Source organism: Hirundo rustica, chromosome 2 (genome assembly GCF_015227805.2).
Source record: "Hirundo rustica isolate bHirRus1 chromosome 2, bHirRus1.pri.v3, whole genome shotgun sequence".
Classification (NCBI taxonomy): Eukaryota; Metazoa; Chordata; class Aves; order Passeriformes; family Hirundinidae; genus Hirundo; species Hirundo rustica.
The window spans coordinates 403587-424967 of NC_053451.1; the positions used below are offsets into that span (position 1 = coordinate 403587).

The 21381-nt window shown below is 55.5% G+C and overlaps 2 protein-coding genes and 1 long non-coding RNA gene across 6 annotated transcripts; all 3 read right to left on the reverse strand.

The window, feature by feature from the left end:
* Positions 1–1418: 1418 nt before the first annotated feature.
* On the reverse strand, positions 1419–3932 carry LOC120765272 (uncharacterized). 2 transcript variants are annotated; one of them, XR_005704403.2, is made up of 3 exons: positions 3768–3932; positions 1916–2026; positions 1419–1659 (listed from the first exon to the last, which is right to left on the reverse strand). It is a non-coding gene; the product is annotated as an uncharacterized LOC120765272 (long non-coding RNA). The 2 variants fall into 2 exon arrangements; XR_005704404.2 differs by having other exon boundaries at positions 3682–3932.
* Positions 3933–4658: 726 nt separating this feature from the next.
* LOC120765231 (nucleolar pre-ribosomal-associated protein 1-like) lies at positions 4659–12161 on the reverse strand. 3 transcript variants are annotated; one of them, XM_040089860.2, is made up of 7 exons: positions 11845–12157; positions 10775–10935; positions 10320–10431; positions 9919–10025; positions 9247–9390; positions 7971–8097; positions 4659–5259 (listed from the first exon to the last, which is right to left on the reverse strand). In XM_040089860.2, exons 2-7 carry the CDS (start codon positions 10850–10852, stop codon positions 5207–5209), a joined length of 621 nt encoding a protein of 206 aa, XP_039945794.1. In that variant the 5' UTR covers positions 10853–10935; positions 11845–12157; the 3' UTR covers positions 4659–5206. The 3 variants fall into 3 exon arrangements, with proteins under 3 accessions (XP_039945794.1, XP_039945785.1, XP_039945802.1); XM_040089851.2 differs by lacking the exon at positions 4659–5259 and adding an exon at positions 6007–6604 and having other exon boundaries at positions 11845–12161; XM_040089868.2 differs by lacking the exons at positions 4659–5259; positions 7971–8097 and adding an exon at positions 8524–8624 and having other exon boundaries at positions 11845–12134.
* Positions 12162–19113: 6952 nt separating this feature from the next.
* TPBGL (trophoblast glycoprotein like) lies at positions 19114–20188 on the reverse strand. The gene has a single exon (XM_040090247.1). It carries the CDS (start codon positions 20186–20188, stop codon positions 19124–19126), a length of 1065 nt encoding a protein of 354 aa, XP_039946181.1. The 3' UTR covers positions 19114–19123.
* Between the last annotated feature and the right edge of the window lie 1193 nt (positions 20189–21381).

Sequence of the window (21381 nt, forward strand, 5' to 3'; positions counted from 1 at the left end):
GCCCCGGGCCCGCCCCACAGAGCCCCGGCTCCGCCCCGGGCCCGCCCCACAGAGCCCGCCCCACAGAGCCCCGGCTCCGCCCCGGGCCCGCCCCACAGAGCCCCGGCCCCGCCCCGGGCCCGCCCCACAGAGCCCCGGCTCCGCCCCGGCTCCGCCCCACAGAGCCCCGGGCCCGCCCCGCCCCTCCGGGATGGAGGCGGGACCATCGCCCCCGGCCACGCCCCCTCCCCGGGCCGGCCCCGCCCCTCAGCCCTGAGCCGAGCCGGGGCCGCTCCCGGCCCTGCCGGAGCCCGAGGCGCCGAGGCGGGGCCGGGAATCGGCGCCGGGGCTTCTCTTCGCGTCCCGTCCCTGTCGGCCGGGGCTCCCGAGCGGTGCCGCCTCTCCCCCGGCGGGCGGGCGGCGGGGCTCGGCGCTGCGCCCCGGTCCCGCCGGGCCCTGGGCGCGGGAGGGCGGCGGCGGCGATTTCCTGGTGCTGACCGGGACCGGGCGGGGCGCGGGGACCCCCCCGTGCCGGGCCCGGGACCCGCCAAACCCCGCCAGACCCCGCGCTGCCGGGGAATTTGTTTCCAGCGTAGGCGGAAAATTCTTGACGAGAAAACCCAAAGCTCAAGGATACGGGATCTGAGGGGAGAGGAGAGATTCTGGTCTAAATTCCAAACGCATTGGGAAAAATAAATCTATGGAACAGCTCATTTCCTGTCCCACCTTGGCTTCTGTGTGATCGTCTGTGACTCCCAACGCTCCGGTGGGATTTTGGACCCGTGGAGCTGTAATTACAATGACCTGGCAGGTTCTAAGCACGACAGAAAACAACGGGAGAACTCTCTGGATGGGGCAGTGGAGCCTCTCAGTGGTGTCCCAAAGGGCCAGCAGTGCCCAGCATCTCTGGCTGCAATTTGGGGGGTCCCAGCACGGCCCCTCTGTAGTGTTCCTCTGGAGCTGACGCCTCCCAGCATCCCTGACCAGGGTCTGGGGGTGCCAGCACAGGCCCCTGGCACATCCCGCTGCTTCTTCGAGTCCCGTTTAACCAGGATGATTTTTTTGGGGGGTAGGAGCACCCAAAGCCAGCAAACTGGCCTTAACCCCTTTCGGGGGGATCTCTCCTCTTTCTTCCTCACCAAATTCCCACTGTCAAAACCCAGCCTGAGGCTCAGCTCCCCATCCCCTCAGTCTCTCCAAGGAACTGGGCTTGGATTTCCCAATCCAGCAGGACAGGCATGCTGTTGTCCTTACTGTATATCCTAATTGCAGTAATTGCTTAAGAAATAATTGAAAGACATGAAAGGAATGAAGAGACATTAAAAAAGAGCTGCCAGCTCCAAGGGCCATCCAAGGGATGCTCAAACCCCTCTTCAATGATTTGCTTTAATTAATCAACTCAGAGTAATTAACACCACATTGATACTGTAAAATTCTTTTTAATTGAGTTATGGATAAATATTGCAGAATGTAAAAACTTTTCTAAACCCAAAAACTCTTTTAAGAGAACACAGCTGCAGAGAGAGTCTTGACATTCAAGGAAAAAACCCACAAGTTTTCAGTCTTTAGCATCTTCCACTAAGTCGTCATTGACAGCAAACGTGGCTTCAGCCTCAGCAAGACACGGAGAGTCAGGGACTGCAGATCCTGGTCTCACCTCAGCCTTTCAGCAGCTACAGTCTGCAAGGAGAGAGAAGAAAATGGGTCAGGATGGACAGCCTACTTCCAGAAATCATCAGCATTCATCAAGCATTAAGTAGAGCTGTAAGAACTTCCCCAGAGGTTCGCTTCCCTGCGGACTGAGGGCTCTAAGTTGAAGCACAGGCTGGACCTGCCATGGGCAGACCATGGAAACCCCAGGAGTAAAAGCTACTCGGTCAATTCCATAAAACGTTCCAAAATCAGGCTCCTGGGGTGCGACCGTCTCTTCTCTCACCTTCAAACATGCAGGATGAGGTCTGTTGCTGTTGAGCAGCGTTCAAAAACTCCTCAGAGCAGAAACTGCCTCACCAATGACACTGGAGTCATGGCAGCTCCTCTGGCAGCTCTGTCAGTAACAAAATGTTTTGGTTACCTGGACACAAAAGGATGCTAAGACCCATCACCACAGGCTAAACCGGAGCAGCGCTTCCAAACGGGGCAGGGAGGATGGAGGGCAGAGGCTTTTCCAGGAGATACAGCGCTTACCAGCGGGGCAGAATGGGGAATTGCATTCCGAGTTTTTGGAGAAAACTTTCAAACTCACAGAAGTAAAGCTAAGTAGTGTTGGGTAACAAAAAGAAAACCAAACAAAGCCCCAGCCACTTTTGGAGATTATTCTTGCTTTATGGCACAACCGCTTGCTTTTATTGAAAAACACTAGGTGGAACAGTCACACTGCACGAAAAAACCAGAGACATTAAAACCAGTCCAGATGCACAACCACTGTCTATTAGAACGACGCTTGCACAAAAGAACTCTGGCCTTAATTCGGGTCACAGTTACTGAAGAATATTTGAAGACCACTTTGAAGTGCTACAAACCAAGTCAAGCCAAGCACACTTTCATTCTCTGGACAGACTTTAAGACACCCGAGGGAGAGTCTCGAGCACGTGCTCAGCTCCCAGATTTGCCTTTGCCCACCCCAGCAAGGACAGCGCAGATGTGGCCAGTACAGGTCACACCCAGCCCAAGGTCTGCCTGAGCCCCTCCGGCCGCACTTCCTGCTGATAATGCTGACCCCTGACAGGCCCCAGCCAGGACCCTTTGCTGCTGCCTTTGCGGACCCTTCGGATCAAATGGGAAGGAACCCTCCTGTGCCCTGCACCTGCTGAAAGTTTCCCTGCTGGAATGCAATGGCTCGTACAAAAGACACGCCCGCTTGTTCCGTTTGGCCTTTTTTCTAGGATTTGCCTGACACAGGTGATGTTCCTCACCACGGAGCACTACGATGCCAACAGCAGCGATACAGAAATCCGCTCTGGGACGGAGCAGCGGGAAAAGCGACCTCTGGACTTGCCAGAGATAGAAGGGGAGCACTCTCGGTGCCGTGCCTGCTGGGTGAAGTGGAGCTGGCAGGCGGAGCCACAAATATTCATAAACATAAACATATGGCCCATAAACGTGGCTGGTCCCTGAAACTTTGTGAGAACCAATTCCTCTCATGAACATGAATCTAGACCCAGATAAAAAGCCGTGGTCTTGTTTTCTGTTTGCCATGTTGTGCATCTCTCTCCACTTTGTACGAGAATAATGACAGGTCTGAATTGGCCCATTAACTGATACATGAAAAACATGATAACATGAAAACATGCACACACACACGCACAAAAAGGTGGTGCTAAAATTTAGCAATTGGAAAGTTTATCATAGATTGGTAAAATATTAAAAGATTTTTTTTTTTTTTTTTTTTTTTTTTTTTTTTTTTTTTTTTTTTTTTTTAATACTAGTTGCAGGATTTAAACCCAGGAAATTTTGGTTCAAGCTGCACCTGAGGCCTGGAGCCAATTTATTTAGCTCCAGTGAATTCCATTAAATGTATTAAAACTGGTTTTAAAAGATGAAATCAAAAGAGCTCTGATAGGGAATTCTGTAAATCCAAACTCTTAATTTCTGTCCCAAAGGCATGAAACACTTCAAAACAATTTTTTTCTAGGCTTGAAACATAGCGTAAGAAAACAATTTCAGGACTGAAGAAACTATTAAACCCAGTCACACACAAACCTTGTCCTTTTTGCTCGAGTTCTGTTTGTTTTTTAAGCCCCAGCTCGATTCCACTTCCCCCGGTTCCGGCACCGAAACCCACTGACCTCAGCTCGGTTCGGCGCAGCTCGCTGGGTTCGGCTGAGCGCGGCTGCGCTCGGCTCGATGCAGCAGAAGTCGGCTAAACTCGGGTGGGTTCGGCTCTTCGGCTAAACTCGTCCCTTTTCGCCAGGCCTCGGCTGTTTTCGGCTGTTCGGCTAAACTCGGCTGCTCTCGGCACACCTCGTCTCTTACCGGATGCAGTCGTGTAGATTCGGCTCTTCGGCTCGGCTCGGCTCCGTTCGGCTGCGCTCGGAGGCGCTCGCGGCGCTCCCCGCGGCTGGGCTCGGCTCCTGAGGGCGGCGCGGGCCGGGCCGAGGCGCGGCGCGGGGAAGCGGGGCCTGGCGCTAAACCCGCAGAGCCCGGGGTTTTCCTGCTGCCGAGCCCCGCAAGCGCTCGCACGGACACGAATGGGAGCGCGGGCTCGGGCAGGAGCTCCCGGGCAGTGACTGCAGCCGCGCTAATTAATGCTCGTGAGAGCAGGAGGCCGGGTTCGGCCGGGCTCGGCTCGGTTCGGCTGAGCTCGGCTCGGTTCGGCTCGGTTCGGCTGGGCTCGGCTCGGTTCGGCTGAGCTCGGCTCGGTTCGGCAGGGCTCGGCTCGGTTCGGCTGGGCTCGGCTCGTTCGGCCGAGCTCGGTGCCGCTCGCTGCGTTCGGCCGAACTCGGTTTGGTTCGCTCAGCTGGATATGGCTCACAGATTTCCTGACATCAGCCCCTAGGAATTCCACACCACACAAACTGTAGCCTCTAAAGGGCTTGGGGGTTTTTTAAGAAACGTAATTTTTAACTCAAGGGTTGGTATGGAGCCGATGGCTCCTTTAGGACGAGAATATTTACATGTACAAGCAATTCCCTCATTTGCATCTCATTTTTATTGACCCCATTCCCAGAATTCAAGACATAGCACAAGGAATGTGCCGTTCTGCTTTTCCCCTGTACAGTATTTTACAAAGGACACGGGCACAGCACGCAGCCGTGAGTCAATGGAATAAATCCTGGTTTACATTCCAAAGGTTCTCGTTCTGGCACTGCACCTTTGCAGATCCGGGCTGGCATGTTCAACTACCCTCAGGGCCACATTCCAGAACAATTTATCAGATTTCACAGAGAATTCCCAATACAACTCACATATCAGCGATAAGCAGAAAATCCTGTGGGGTTTAGTTCTGTCTCTCACCTGTTCCAAGCGGAGGGAAGATTGGCTTTTGTCCCACAGAGCGGCAGCAGTGATGGAACGGGGCTTTTAAAATTTTTTATTTTAAAAAAAGTAATAGAAATGTACCAGGTCTGATATAAATGTCTTTCAAAGCCATTAAAGCTTTTTAAACCCAAGAAGACCATCATGAGTCCTGAACTCAGTCTTCTATTCATACTGGTTTTGGTATCATGAAATCAACGGGGTTCTTTAAGAAATAATAAATCATCGTGACTAAACCTCTGGCTCCTCGTCATTTGCACTTACAGCCCGTGGTAGGAAGCTCTGCAGCCTTCTTTTCCCAGCCTATAATGGAGAGAGGGTGGATATTAATGACACACACACGTGCACAAACAGTCTTCCTGGTTCTTTAAAAAGTTTAAAATGCCTGTAATAAAGATGATAGAAGTAATATTGTGTCTCAGACTGCTCAAGGGTAGAGAAAATGGAGCTTTAATGTTGCACTGAGAGATGTTGAATAAAATCTTTCCCCTGAGTTTGCACGCAGTAATAAAATACTGATTTTTTTTTTTTTTTTTTTTTTTTGTATGAGAAGGGCTAAGGAGCCACTGTTTCAACTCCATGGCAACTATTTAAACATTGTTTCAAGAATCCCAGGGGACACCGGCCTTGGAACTCTCAGCAACTGCTCAGCTTGGCTACTTCAAAGACTTCCCCACCCAGGAAACCGAGCGCTCCCAGCCTGTAACAGCACATCCGCTACAAAGCCGATCAAACCTTCCACACACAGACGACACGAGGCTGCTGCGAGTCCTCTATGGGCGGCAGCAGCAGCTCCCGGGGACGTGAACAGCACCCCCCGCTCACAGCTCGCTCAGGGTGGGAGCAGGGGGATGAGTGGGGACAGTGGGGAGCGGCGGGGAGGGGACGGGACGGGACGGGCGCCCGGCACCGCACAGGGACCACTCCCGGGACGCCGGCCGCGGCGGGACCTCGGCGTCCCTGCCGCTGCCTGTCAGCACAGGCCCGGCTCCCGCCCGCCCGCAGCGCCGCTGAGCCCCCAGCCCGTCCGCCCGCACCTCGAAACGCCGCGGAAAATCGCGCCTGGGCCGCGTTGTGGTCAGGGTTGTGCGCAGGCAGCCGGCTAGACGTACCTCGGGGTCCTTGCATTTTCCCGCCTTTTTTTGCCACCATATCTGGAAGGTCAAGCATGGTGTGCCGATCCACCATATTGGGGGTGGTGTCACGTGACTACCACACTTCCTTGCCTCCATCTTTGTTGTGGGTGAAGTAATTTCCGGTTGAACCGCCATCTTTTTTGTGGTACTGCTAAGGCCCCCCCAGGCTCCAAACACAGGTGCCTGACTAAAATCCACTGCCCGAACCCATCCACAGTGAGTCTGAGCCCACAGCCCGTGTCTGCAGACCTGGAAAGGCTGCAGAAAATTGCTCCCGGGAGGCACCGTGGTCAGGGTTGCGCGCAGTCAGTTAGAAATACCTCGAGGTCCTTGAATTTTCCCGCCCTTTTTGCCGCCATCTTTGGAAGGTCAAGCATGCCATGCCATCTACCATCGTAAGAGTGGTGTCACGTGACTTTCGTCCTTTCTTGCCGCCATCTTTGTTGTGGGTGAAGTAACTTCCGGTCGAATCGCCATCTTTTTTGCGGTACCGCTAAGGCCTCTCCAGGCCCCTATCACAGGCACCTGAATAAATCGACTGCCCGAACCCGCCCGCGGCGAGGCTGAGCCCCCAGCCCGTGCCCGCGTGCCTCGAAATGCCGCGGAAAATTGCGCCTGGGCGGCGTCGTGGTCGGGCGGCAGCGCTGCCCCGAGCTCACATCCCGGGGCTCCCACGCACGGCGGGGACGGGTACGGGCTCAGGGGGGAGCTGCAGTACCGCTCTGTGCCCACAGGGTGGCAGCACTGCCCGGAGCTCACAGCCCGGGGCTCCCGCGCACGGCAGGGTCAGGCACGGGGGCAGCTGCAGTACCGCGCTATGTCCACAGGGTGGCAGCACTGCCCGCGTACCGCAGGGTCGGACACGGGGGGAGCTGCAGTACCGCGCTATGTCCACAGGGTGGCAGCACTGCCCGCGTACCGCAGGGTCGGACACGGGGGGAGCTGCAGTACCGCACAATGTCCACAGGGTGGCAGCACAGCCCGCGCACGGCGGGGGAAGAACTGCAGTACCGCTCTGTGTCCACACGGTGGCAGCACTGTCCGGGCACGGGGGGGAGCTGCAATACCGCCTGTGTCCACAGGACGGCAGCACTGCCCCCGAGCTCACAGCCCCCACTTCCAAAAAACCCTGTAAAATGCCCCAAAAGACCCCCAAGCGCAACTCCCAGAACCCTGCCACTCACCAAATTCAAACCAAAAAAGCCTTGATTGTAGGCTATAATTTACTTTTTAGTATTTATTATATTTATATTTGTATTTATATTTTTATTTATATTTGTGTTTATATTATTCATATTCATATTTACCATTTATCTTTTCTATTAATATCTATGTACATTATATATATTATAATATACATAACATGTAATATTATAGATTGTATTTATTTATATTACTGATACAAGTTTTTGTATTTTACATCTCTATTTTTATTATTTATATTTTCCTATTGTTCTACTGATTTTTTAAAAAATTGTGTTTATTTGTTTATATTTTAAACTATATTTTACACTATACGAATTCATCAACCTAACATCAGAACCACAATTAATTAGAGTTAAATTAGCCTGTTTTTTTAAAGGGTAAAGATGTAATTCTCATTAAAATAATATTGGCATATTTTCTTTTTCTGTGTTTTTTTTCGGGGGGGGTGTTTGTGGGGGGTTTTGATTTTTTATGTTTTTTGTTTGCTTTGTTTTGGATTTCTTTGTTACTAAACAATGAGGTTTGGAGAGTTACAGAATAAAAAATACACTTTGTTCTATTGCTATCTCTGAAATACACCCCGACATCAAGTGACTGCTGCTAACCCTGTTCGTGGGTAGAATGAGACCTGTTAGGGGATAAAAAGGAAAAAAACGGCACCGTGGCGCTTACAGCTTTCTCCCTTCGGGTTCCTCAATGGAGCAGAAAGTACAGAGGCTTTGCTCTCACTCCCCATTATATCCAGGCCTTCGGTGGCCACGGCTGTCATTTTCCAACTTCTTTGTTGCCAACAGCCAATCTGCCACATACTCGGGGTAAGAAAGGGTAAGGGGGAAAAAAAGAAAGGAAAAAAGAAAACATGAAAAAATAAAATAAAATAAAAACATATAAAATAAAATTAAAAATTCAAAATAAAATAAAACTTAAAAGTGATAAAAAGTTTTAAAAATAAAATAAATGAAATTATATAAAAAATTAAAATATTAAATGGAAATATATTAAAAAACAACAAATACAAAATCAAAATAACATGAAAATAAAAAGAAACAAGATTTTAAAAATTAAAAGTAATTAAAAAGTAGATAAAAATAAAAAATAAAGATAGAAGGAATAAAATATAAAACCTTTTTAAAAAGACAAAACAAACAAAAAAAACCATGAAGAAACAAAACTCAATAAAATAAACGAGAATGAAAAAATACAAAAGTCAAAAATAAAATAAAATAAAATAAAAAATAGAAAAAAATTAAACAATTATTAAAAAAAATAAAAATAGGCAGCTCTGGTGACACGGGCAGCACTTTGTAATATCTCCAGAATACGACTCTGAAACAGAAGATAGAACTTGTTCTTTTGCAGTCAAGATCTAATTATCTAACTTAGAATTAGCAATTTGACTGGTATCTGATCAGCTTCGAGGTAACGTGAACGCCAACTGCTCTCAGCAACTCCAGGGAAGGAAAGACCTTCTCTGTTCAAAGCTTCCTGCCACAGGTGCTACTCTTACAAGAAGTCTTCAGCCAGCAAGACAATTTTATCTTTTTGTCCAAGGTTTTGATACCTGAAATGCTCAGGGTGGATGCTCCCAAAGCTGAGAGCTCCCAGCACGCGAGTTTCCCTCCTGCTGAAGCAGTGCTCGGGTGACAAATACGCTGGCTGGGGAATGGAGAGCCCCAAAAAGAAAAGGCCCTGGCTGCAGGCACAAACCCACGGTACCCACGTGAGGTTCCACCGTGGCAGGAACCCCTTCCAGTTTCAGGGGTTAAGGATGCGACCGCTTCAGACGTAGGCAATTATTGCCCCCTCCACTCATAAATCAACGAGGAACAGATTTTCAAGAGGGCAAAGGCAGAGGCAGCTGCTCCCTTCCGCTTTGTACTTGAGACCTCAAAGCCACGCAAACTTCTGTGCTTTGGGGTTTTTTGGTGCTTTCTTTTTAAATTCTTACCTGGGAGCCTTCATCACACAAAGGACTGTTGAAAAAGGAAAGAACGACCTGGAAAATCCTCTGGTAGTCATAAAGCTCATAGCAATGTTTGTCACGCAGCCCTTCCCCAAGAAATCTGAGGATCCACTCACGCTCTGTTTTGTACTGCAAGTCACAAAAATACCACCATCAGACATTTCGACCTTTCCAAATAATACCTGCTCCTAAGAGCACAAAACGCTGGTTCCCTGGGAGTGCCAGCTCAGGGCTTACTACGGCTTGTTTTGGACTTCTCCGTTTCCATTCCTATCAAATTTAATCGCTAACATCCCTCAGGAACTGTCAGTCTGCAGCCCAAACATGCAGTGGAAATGGAATTGTAGAAGCTGCTGTTCCTAAAACACTTCAGTTGAACTCAGCGCTGCTAATCGAAACTCAGAGATGAATGTAAGCCAGCTGGGGCAGAATATTCTGCTCATTGTGCTCACAGAGCATACACAGCACGACTCATTGGGTGTCAGTATTAAGAAAACAACAAAAACCCCACAAAACAGCATTTTTAATTCCAATAGGAAACAAAAGAAAGATGCCTCCAATTAACCACCTATGGGAGAATGAGATTTCATTGTATTTTTATGGCTTTTTTCTGTCAATTTATGAAGATTTACTGGATACCTAAAATGGGACTCTTACCTCAAAATCAAAACTGTAGAAAAGCTGGAAAAAACCTGGTACTTTCCTCAGGTCCAAATACTGGTGTGACAGAAGGAATCTGTTTACCTTTATGTACATGTGCTCCTCTGTGAAGAGAAAAAGCTGGCATCGTGGAGGAGGACAGCATTCCCAACCCACAGCCACGGACAATAATAAATGGAAGCCGTACTGTGCGGTGCTCCAAGCTGGGAGAACAGCCCAGGAACTGCAGGAGGCCTTTGCTCTGAGGCTCATTACACTGCTGCCCATCCCTCCCCTTCTCTCCCCCAGAATGAAAAGTTCAGTCAGGAGTGCAGGAGCACAAAGCAGGCGAGGAGATCAACGTTCCCCGAGGCTCTGGTTTCCACCCCAGCAGCGACACACGCGGGAAGTTCCAGTACCTGGCTTCAGGATCTGCTGCGCCACACGAGCAACGTAGAGGGTCAGGGAGAAGGTGAACCTGAGGTTTGGCTGCCTGATTCCGTTCTGCACAGCATCCAAGAGATACAGCAACTGCAAGAGCCCGGGGAGAGAAGCCTGAACCGTGGCCCACGTGAACGCAACAGGAGCGCCAACGCATAAATCGGCTCCTGGGACGTTTCGTGGGCCATACAGGTCAAACAGCAACTCCATTGGGATTTCCATTCCCACAAGCGAAATTCCCAAGAATTTCTAAAACATGTTTCCCGCTTTCTCTGTCCGCTGAGCGTAACAGTAAGCAGCAGAGGAGAAACAACGGGAGAGAAGGTGAAAAGCTTCTTTTAGCCGTCTCAGCACGCGCAGGCAGGCGGAGGAGCAAGGCAACGTCTCTCCCACACGCGTCCGTGACCGAACCGGCAACGGAGCTGAGCCTTACCTGGCTCCTCTCTCGAAAGCGAGCCCCTTCCAGATGGCCGCGGAAGGAAGCCAGGACAAAATAGGCAGCAGCTCTCATGTTGGAGTCGTAGCTGCTCAGGGCAGCCACCGTGAGACCCAGGGCATTGACCTCCACGAACTTGTGACACGCCACCACACACTCTGTGAGGGGACGGGGGAAAAGAGACACGAAGCAGGCGGCGCGTTAGCGCTGGCGCGGCGCGGTGCGCATAACAGCATCGCAATCCTTACAGTTCCACCGGCACCCAGCCCTGGCTCTACCCCACAGACTACGAGCTCAGTGCACGAAGGCTGCTCCAGCGGCCAAAGGGCTTCAGCAATTCACCCTGGGCAGGAGTTTAATTGGAACTGAGCTGAAATGCATGGGGCTGTTCTCATTTGTGTGAGACAGAGATGATCCTGCCCACTGGGCCGTGCAAAGCTAGGGGTAAACTCTGTAAAGACATCTGGTATCTCACTGCTACAGGGAAGTTGAGTACGAAGAACAACAAGAGGGAAATTTCATCTCTCCAGAGAACTTTTGGGTACCTGAAAGACCAGCACTAAAAAGCTTCTGTAATGGAAAGGGCAGGAGAGTAACACATAAATAGCTCATAAACCACAGACACTGTCCCTGTGCAGGCACAAGTATGGCCTGCTCTGAGCCAAGTACTCAGCTGCACCCCTGAGCCCCTCTGGGTAAAACAAAATCCAGCAATGACCAGAAATCAGCCCAACAGAAAACAGGAAACACGCCTTTCAATGTAGCATTTATCTGACACAGCATTTTGCCATCAGGATTTGGAGTTTCTCCTTTAAGGGCTTGTGTTCCGTGTGTTTTGAAGGGCTGCTGCCATTTCTACCCACTGATGGCTAGAAATGACTTGGTGTGAACCTTCCACCTTATGGCCAGGAACGGAGCACAGGGGCACCTCAGTGGTATTTTACCAGCTACAAATGTACCCTGAGTTGAGCAATAATATTCATGTATTTTCTTGTCAGTCACACTGAAGGTCAAGAGGAAGTTCCTAGAAACAAATATTCCTATTTAAGAAAGGGCCGCAATCTTACCTGTGTGTCACCTCCAGGCTTTTCTTTCTCTTCTGAGGTTGTGCTGCTGCTGGTGGATGTGCTTGCAGCCAGCTGGGTTCAGAGAGCTGCCAGAGAGGAACTCGATGTCGTTCACCTGGGTTCAGCTTCTTCCAGTTTAAAAGGGGGGTGAAAAATCCAGGTGTGTTTACACCACAAAAACTCCTTGTGCTGTGGAATCGTGGAAGGGTTTGTGTCGCCACCCCTCTGCCACGGGCACGGATACCTTCCACGGTTCCAGGCTGCTCCAGCCCGGCCTTGGACACTCCCCGGGGCGGGGCAGCCACAGCTGCCCTGGGCAGGGGAGCTCCAGGCCGGGGCCTCCCAGCCGGATTACTGCGGTATTAACTGAAATTAATTAAAGTAAAAAGCCACCAGAGGGCTCCAGTGGAGGATTCTCCGAGCAGTAAAGAGAACGAGTGACTGGGGACATAATTCTGAACAAGCACTGTAAAAAGCACAATGTGTGTGTGTGTGTGATGAGCCCAGGTGGGTGTTACTGTAGCAGTCCAGTCTTGTGAGTGATGGTTGTGCTTCTGCCAAGAGCAGGAGTCTGCAGCTTCCCGGAGATCTGCTCTGTGTCAGTAGGCAGGCGTCAGCAGTGGAGAAAATGTTTTCAAATGGGCATTGTTAGAAGCTGGTAACTGTTCATCCTCTGTTTAATTAACAAAGGAAACCCAGCTGCGGGGTGTTAAGTGTCTGGGATTTTCCCCATGGATGGGTTTGACAGCGAGCTGTAGCTGTGGTGATGCTTTTGGGAGGACAGCAGCAGGCACAAGGCGTTGAATGTACTTTCAGGGCATAGTAACTCTTTGCTGTTTTGAAGCTGCTGCTGCTGTTGTTTTCCTAATGTATTGGAACTGTTGGATATATTTATACTGTTCCATTTGTGGAACTCCTTTATCTTCTTCCTCTGATCTCCATCCCTTACTTCTGTTACTGAGAAGGACTGGAATTCTCATTTCCTTGCCCTGAAACTTTGTTATGCATCGTGTTAGAGTTTACTGGGTTAGTGCACAACCTTCCTTGAGTTGTCAGCTGTTCTTTCCCACTTTCAAGATAAGAACAAAGGCTCAGGCAGTGCTTTGGGTGCCCTCCCTGCCAGGTTCCTGAGGTTATTGGGGATTCCAGTTCCCCTTTCCCTAACAGGAAGAGTGTTTGTGGCACTACAGTGGGAGCCAGGAGAGGAACGATGCGCTCTGACACTTGGGCAGGGTGGGATGTGTGTGTGCTGCTTTAGGAAGCACCCGGGTGGTCTCCAGTTTTAAAACTGATCCTGTTATCACTTTGTTTTGCCTTCCCTCCCCCTTTTTGTCCTCTCCCAACTAAGAGGGGGCTCCTTGCATGGTGACACCTGGGTGCTTGCAGTCCAGCTCGCTTCCCTCTGCTCAAGAACGGCTTGGTGCGAGGTGATTGAAGTGTCTCAAGCTGCATCGTTCTCCTTGCCTGGAACCTCGGGGCGTTCTGCATCTGTACTCCTGTTTACCCAATGTCTGTTCTGTAAAAGTAGGGTGTATTACAAATGCAGAGTGAGAATTTGCACTTTCCTGAAGAGTTTCTGTGTACTGCTATGTGGATTTAGCTGAATGGAGTGTTACAAGTAATAAAAGATTCCCTTTGTAGTCTCAATCCGGGTTTCTTTGTCTTCTTTAGCCAAACACTTCTGCCCCAGAAGCTGCCTGGGCTTGGAGGGATGTCCGTGTGCCACGTGGATAAGGTCAGGGAAGAAGAACCCGCTCCTTTTGCTGGCACCGAGCTCTCCCCGGTGGTGGAGGGTGTCCCTGGGGCTGAGGGGGGCTGGGACCTGGAGCGTCCCTTCAGCCACGGCTGCAGGCTCCATCCCCGGGGCTGCTGCGTCCCCGCGGTTGTTTTATCTGCCCGGGCCGCTCTCCCTGAGCCCCTCTCCTGCTCCCAGCTCCCCGCCCCTACCTGTGAGCTCCGGCCCCTCCTCTGCAGGCCCCTCTCGGGGAGCGGCTCAGCTGTGGCCCTTCCCGGCAGGGTCCAGCACTGGAGGTCACCGCCGGTCCCTGCGGAGGGACGGAGCCCCGGGGGTGCCCCGTGTCCCCCTCGGGGTGGAGGGGAGCCGAGGGCCGGGCGGGACCCCCGGCACTTCAGGGTCGGGGCACGGAGCCCAGCGCGGCCATCGCCGTCCCCGTCCCTCTGAAGGCAGACGTTTCTTCCAGGAACAGCGGCCGTGGGCTGCTCGGGGCTCCTGGGAGCAGCGTGGGGCACCGGAGCATCTCCTGCAGGCTCCAGGGCCCCTCCCTGCCCCGGCACGGCGCCGGCACCCGGGGACAGCGGCCTGGGAGCGGCCAGGGTGGCTGGAAGCTGACGGGTCCTGGCAGGCGGCAGTGCCTGGCTTCGCGTTCGGGTCTCGTCCGTTTCATTGTTAATTTAGTAACTAAATTAATTGCCGGCGTGCCCGGCCCACGGGGGCTGTCCCCTGGGCTCTCCGGAGGCATCTCTGGAGCCAGCCCCTCCCGGATCCATCCTGCTCGGCCGCCTCTCGCCGTGGGAGGATGTGGCTGGTGCCCCTGGGCTGCACTTGGGGAGGGGGCGAGGGCTGGGTGCTTCCCGCTCTCCCGTCCTGGGGGAAGGCTGAGGGCCGGCGTCTGGCTGTGTGGAGCGGGCTGGAGCACCCGAAATCCCGTCTGAGGGCCTGGCGTGGGAACGGGACCGATGGCCCCCAAAACCTGGTCCCCGGAGTCAGAGGGCGACCCTCACCTGCGGTCTGCCCGAAGGGAAACTGAGGCACGGGGAAGAGAGAAATGGGCGCGGGGACCCGTCCTGCCCACGCAGAGCAGCGTCTCCGAGGCGGAGGAGCCCGAACGATTAGAAGTGATGAGGATCGTCTAAAAATAGGGATTTGGAAATGTCAGGTTGGCGAGTGGCTGGGGAACGTGCTGGGGGATGGAGCAGCTCTGTCCGTGCCCGTGTGTCCTGAGGCAGGGTGAGGGACCTGTGCTGCTCTGCCCTGGCCTGATCCTGGCTCCCTGAGAGATCCCCAACCCCCAGAACTGGCTGATGTGGATCATCCTGCACAGCCAGCACCAGGGGCCTTTTCTGGGCTGTTTCATCCTGACAGGAGCTGCAGAGGATCCCAGCTCTGCTTTGGGTGGGACAGGAGGTAGGGGACACCAGCCCCTCAGCACAAGTTATTTCCCACTGGCTTTTGATAGGAGGAAACTTCAGCAAAGCCCCGAGCCCCCACGGGGTGATCCCAGCCTCAGGATTTGGGTGATGTGCTGCCAACACCCCCCCGGAGACATCCTGTCCCCCCCTCTGTGCAGATGGGAGCCTGGTGGCACAGGGACACCCAGCAGATGTTATCCCCTCCATCTCCTCTGCCCCTGCCAGCTTCTCCCCCGTCCCCAGCATCCCACCTGTCCCCAGCCTGCCAAAAACTTGCTTAAAACAGCTGGGAAAAGAGGTTTATTTGGAAAAATAATCCAGATTGGGGCAGATTAGTGCAAACATGTCCTTCCCCATCTGCCTGGGCAGTGCTGTGCCAGCTCCCGGAGGGGCTGCCCGGAGCCAGGCTTGGGGAAAGCACACAGCTCTGCTCATTCCAGGGACTTTGACCTGCCCCGTGATCCCCCTGGCCAAGCTGAGCGTCCTCAGCCCCTGTCCCTCAGGAAAAGTTCCCCCATCCCTGGTGGTGTCACCTCCACCCCTCCTTGCTGCTGGGGACAGGCTCGTGCTCAGCAAGGAGCCCCCATGTCCCAAAAATATCCCAACCTGGCTAATTAGAAACACCCACAGGTACATGGCAGAAATCCTTATTAACAATCCCACTCTCTTGGCAGGGCACAGGAGCCACCTCTGAACCAGGGGAAGGACAAACAGAGCACTGACCTGGGTGTGGTGGTCCCGAAGCCGCCCAGGGTTTCAGGTGAACCCCGCTGAGGACAGGAATCCATTCCTGTGGGGTTTTTCCCCTGTGCAAACCCTTCCCTGCTGTCAGGAACTCAACCCTGCTTGCTTTGTGCCTCAGTTTCCCCAAGGTATGAGAGTAACCTGGGCACCAGGGAGCACCTTGGGCCACGGCTGGGATCCCCTGGTTGGGTGACAGGAGCACCTGAATGCCCCCAGGATGTTCTGGGCTGGGTGCGGGCAGGGCTGCCCATCCCAGCTCCAGCTGCACCCACATCCCCTCCCCAGCCAAACCTTCCTGCCTGCCGCTGGATCGGCTAGGGAGCATCTGAGCCTTGGAAAATAAGGAAGGAAAAGCAGATCTGGAAGGCGGCACTGGCTGCAAAGTGCTGGTCCCGTTTCATATGCGGGGCGCATAAATGGACATTTTTGCCTTCTTTTCCCCTTTTGTTTCGGTGATGAGCCGCTGCAGGGGGCTCTGAGCACACTTTGCTTGGTTCACGTCACAGGTGTTGTTTCTATCCTGCATTTCCTTCGGCTCCAGGAGCTGCTGGGGTAACTTTCCGCTTGAGCAGCAGCTCCTGCCACGAGCTTGGGACGCTGGGAGGTCCACATTCCTTCATGGAAAGGGACTGCATGCAAACCTGATGGCAGCTGGGCTTCCCCGAACACAGGGCCACCTTTGGGAACCCAAAAAGCACATTTTGAGTCTCAGCTTGGTGACAATGCCCCCAGTCCAGATGTTCCTGATCCTGCTCCTTCGTCGTGTGCAGGGTATGCACTGGACAGAATAACGCTGATGCTAAGAGGCCACAGGAATTGTGCTCCCACAGCTGGTTCTCCTCCCCCATCCCACCCCCTGCACTTCCCCTGAGGGGCTCAGCATCCCTGCAGGGGCCTCACTGCACCCAGGCTGGAGGGCCAGGACGTTCCAAACCTTTCGGTGCCAAAAGGAGAAGTGCCCTCATCCCTGGGGAATCAAAGCCACCCCCTCCCTTCCTCCCTGAGGAAAAGCTGGAGCAGCAGCAGCTGCCCACCACACCAGCCATCCCTTCAGAGAAAGGGTTTGGGCTCAGGGAGCGTTTGGCCACTTCTCCTTTTGCCTGGAGGCGATTTCCTCCCCATTATCTATTGCCAGGCTCTGGTGCCTGCTGCCAGCGCGGGGCTGTTTCCTGCTGCAAACAGCCCCGGTGTGCCCGCAGAGCCCTCCAGACTTCTCCCTGCACTGTGCTTGCTCTCACCAGCGCTCCCCATCTCTGCCCCCACGAATACGGACGCTGCACCCCTGGAGTCACAGCTGGGCTGTGCTCTGCCAGATGTGCAAATCCACCCTGCTGCCCCTTCTGCTCAGGGGCTCCGGTTTGGCTGCACTGGGGTGGGAAAGGGAGGGAGGAGGTGGGGAAGGGAACGAAGGCGAGGCCGGGCCGAGTCTTCTCCCCTTGTAACTGATTGCGAGGAGCGACGAGGTGGCACCAGAGCCCACAAGCTCCGGGGCAGAAAACCTCAGGAAAAGGTCTTCAAAATGCAACAAGTTTTGCAATGAGCTGAGCCGTGGGGATCTCGGGATTCGCAGGAGCCAGGACAGGGTGGGGAACCAGCTCCCTGCTCAGTAGGACCAACTGAGAGCATCCAGGAAAATCGTTTTGATTCCCAGCGCCGTATCCCTACCCGAACACAGCGCAGCCGCGGGCTCTGCTCCCGGGATTTCAAGGGGAAGAAGTTCAAAGGGGAAGAATGCAAAGGATCCTGCGCCAGGCTGCATCCTCCCGCAGAGCCTCCAGGCATGCCCGGGATGGAAATAACTGCACTTTCTTTCCACCTGGCAGCTGAGTCCACACGCAGCCAGGCGCAGGAAACACAAGTCCCACAGAACTCTCACTTGGTCCCCAGCACACCGGGCAGCAGCTGCTCCTGAGCATCCCCAAACACCCGGCAAACCCCGGCGCCGGCCCCGGCTGCATCCATCTGTGCTCCTCACCCTGCCCGCCCTGCCCGCATCCATCTCCCGTTGTGGAGAAAGGCAAACGCCGATGGATCAAAATGCAACGCTTCGGTTTGCATCCCAGCGCCGAAGCTCCAGGTTTTAAGATGCCACGTTACAAAAGCTGCAGCTTCCTTTGGGGAAGCCCCGCAGCTGGAGATGCTCAGTGCTCTGGCACCCCATGGATTAGGTACTGAGCCTCCTGGCAGAGAAAGACTGCTTTAGAAAACTGTTACCTGGATAGCTTTCCTGAGCCCCTGTGCTGCTGCCAGGGAAGGATCGGGACTGGCAGAGCCTGAGATCTGTGCACAAGCCACACAAAACCCCTCTGGCCACCAAACCAGCCCGGGAAGAGAAGTTCCTAAGCACCGGTGAGAACAGAGGAGCCCAGAGCTCCCTCCCCCTGACAAACCGACCGCAATAACTTCGCCTCAGCCGCTGGGATACTCAGAAAGGGTTTGCAAGGAGCTTTATAGGAAATAGACGATGGAGTGGGTGCAGCTTTCAATATATTTGCTCCAGGATATAATAACAGGCACGAAAGCAAACACGGGCAGGGGAATTAGGGCGGGAGCTTCTGCTTTGCTCGTTTTAAATTACAAAGTGCCAAGACAGCCAGGTCTACGCTATGTTCTAGAGTCAAAGGGCTGCCCCCGTGTGCCCCGGGGAACATGCACGCAGCCGGCGGAGGCGTTTCCTACAGCTGCATCGCCTCATGCCTAGAACCAGCTGGAAATGTCACTGAACAAAACTAAACGGATGAACGGGCTCGGAAAAGTGCGTCGATTCCCAGGGGGGAGCAGCTGGACTATGCGTTCTCCTCTTCGCAGCGGAAAGGGAAAAAAGAAAAAAAGAAATCAACTTAAGCTTTGCACCTGTCAAATAGAAATCTAATAGGAAAGAGAGCTGTACATGGTCACAGTCAAGTCCAGGCTCCAGGAACATCCAGGAGGACAGTTTCAGGTACTGCCCACAGCTTCCTGGGCCATGCCAAGCGAACGCTTGGGTGCGAGCACCGAGCCGCGCTTCCCGTGTGCCGGAGGGACCCCGTGTCGACGCTTCCCAATCCTTCGCGAGCGCCAGGGCTGGGTGTGCCAGCATCCCTGGGGGCCGAGCCGGGCGTGCTCCCTGCCAGCGGGTGCCAGGATGGGGGAACGGTGCAGCCTGGCGCCTTGTGGGAACCCGTAGGGTCGGAGAGGCCGTGGGAAGCGGGAGCCGGTCCAGGGCCCTCCGGGGACGGTCACCCCGCTCTGGTGCACCCTGGTGCCCGCCCCGAGGCTGGCTTGTCCTCGGAGGCCGATTTTCGGCGGAGCTGCGGCAAGGGGATGGCTGGGCCAGGGGGAGGCGGGGACCGGGTGCGGAGGCGTCGAGGGGCGGCTGGGCGGGCGGGTGCCGGGGCGGGCGCCGTCAGAGGCCGGGGGTGCCGGCGCAGCGCGGGTCGGCGTCCTGCTCGTAGCGGTAGTGGTAGCCCTCCATCTGGTCGCGGCACGCCTCGCGCAGGTTGTGCAGCCAGCGCTTGATGCCGCGGCGGTTCAGGTAGAGCACCATGAGGAAGACGATGCCGATGAGCGCCAGGACGATGCCAAAGAAGACGTAGGAGGCCGTCTCCAGGCGCCCGGGCTCGCCGCCTTCGCCGAGGGCGCAGGCCAGCGCCTCGGGCCGCAGGCGCAGCAGGGCCGTGCCGCGCAGCCCCGGCGGCCCCGCGCAGCGCAGGCTCCGCGCGTCGAGCACTCGGGCGGCGGCGGCGCGCAGCCAGGCCAGGAAGGGCCGCAGGCCGCAGTCGCAGCTCAGCGGGTTGGCGCCCAGGCTGAGGCGCAGCCCCCGCAGCTCGGGCGCGTCCAGGCTGCGCAGCTCGGCGGCCGCCAGCCGCTGCAGGGAGTTGTTCCGCAGGTCCAGCTCCTCCAGGCCGGGCGGCAGCAGGGCGGCCGGCAGCGCCCGCAGCGCGTTGCCCGCCAGCTCCAGGCGCCGCAGGCTGAGGTTGCGCACGGCCAGGGCCAGCTGCTCCTCGAGCGGGGCCGCCAGCAGCGCCTGGTTGAGCTGCAGCGTGCTCAGCAGCGGGACCCCGGCGAAGGCGCCGGCGGCCACCGAGAGCAGCGGGTTGTGGCTCAGGTCGAGGGTGCGCAGGGCGGGCAGGCCCTGCAGGGCCATGTCCTCGATGGCGCGGATGTTGTCGTGGCGCAGGCGGAGCAGGCGGAGGTCGCGCAGCGGGCGGGCGGCGAAGGCGGCGCGGGACAGGACGCTCAGGTTGCTGCCGGCGATGCTCAGGTTGTGCACGGCGGCCGGCAGCTCCCTCGGCGGCTCCTCCAGCCTCTCGTAGCGGCACTGCACCAGCTCCGGGGTGGCCACGCAGTAGCAGGCGGAGGGGCAGGCGGCGGGGGCGGCGGCGGGGGGCACGGCCAGCGGCAGCAAGGCGAGCCCCAGCCAGGGCAGCCAGCGCCCGCCGCCCGCCGGCCGCGCCTGCCTGCGGGCCATGCTGCCTGCGCGGGCATGCAGCGCCGGGGCCGCGCCGGGGCAGCCGGGGGAGCGGGGGGGGGGGTCGCTCCTGCCTGGCCGCAAGCCCCCCCGGGGCCGAGCTGCCTCCGGCGCCGCGCCCGCACACGGCGGCTCTGCCGGCAGCGCCGGGCGCGCCGCTGCCCAAATCGGGCCGGGGGGGGTGGTGGTGGAAGGGGAGGAGAGCGAGGAGGAGGAGAAGGAGGAGGAGGAAGAAGAGAAGGGGACGGGTTGGGGCTGCCCGGAGCTTCGAGATGGGCTGGGAAGCGCCGCGGGCAGCGGCCGTCGGGGGGAGCTGAGCCGGGCTCGGCTGAGCCGCGCTCGGCGCCGAACACTCCGAGCCCCCGCCGCCGCGGGGTCCTGGGGGCTGGACGGGGCCGGCGCGGCGCCCTTGCTACCCGAGGAGGGATTAGGGGATGGCGCGGTCCCCATCGAGCCCGGGGAGGATTTGGAAGCTGTCCCGGTGCTTTCCCAGCAAGGTGGGAGTTGGGGGGCTGCCGCGGTGTGTCGTCCCCCCCCCCCCCCCCTCCCCAGCCCTGGGAAGGGAATTGGGGCTTTCCATCCCAGGGAGGATTTGGGGAATTACCTCAGACCCCTTCCGTTCCAGGGAAGATTTGGAGGGTTGTCTCAGCTCGCCTCCAGCTGGAGAGGATTTAGGGGCTGTCCCACTCCCCTTCCAGCCCTGGCCTCCATTCCCTGACCTGCCCCACAAGCCCGACGCCCGGCAGCATCCCCGAGCATTGCGCAGCTGTCTCCCTCTGCTTCTAAGCCTGCTAGGTCCCTACCTGCATCCCGGGGGCTGCCCAGGGCTGGCGGGGACCGTGGGGATCACAAGCCCCTGGTGATGGAAGATGGTGTTGGGGTGGGCGTGGGATTTTTGGATGCTGGAGCAATGCACAGCCAGGGACCGGGAGCGCTGTGTTCAGAGCCAGATGGAGCAGCAGCAGCTGGATCCCCTTCAGTGCCTAAATGCCTCCTTGGACCTGAGCTGGGGGTCACGTTAAATAAAACCCATCCTGGGCGCACAGAGTCCCAGAATGGTTTGGGTTGAAGGGACCCTGAAGTGCATCCAGTGCCACCGCTGCCATGGGCAGGGACACCTTCCACTATGCCAGGTTGCTCCAAGCCCCGTCCAACCTGGCCTTGGATGATTCCAGGGGTGGGGATCTCGTGGA

Coding starts and splice junctions, on each gene's coding strand:
- LOC120765231 (XM_040089851.2), bottom strand. CDS start 10,852: ATGAGAGCTGCTGCCTATTTTGTCCTGGCTTCCTTCCGCGGCCATCTG. Junction 10,432..10,774: donor GCTTTCGAGAGAGGAGCCAG/GTAAGGCTCAGC, acceptor GGGCTCTTGCAG/TTGCTGTATCTCTTGGATGC. Junction 10,026..10,319: donor GCAGCAGATCCTGAAGCCAG/GTACTGGAACTT, acceptor TTCTCTTCACAG/AGGAGCACATGTACATAAAG.
- TPBGL (XM_040090247.1), bottom strand. CDS start 20,188: ATGGCCCGCAGGCAGGCGCGGCCGGCGGGCGGCGGGCGCTGGCTGCCC.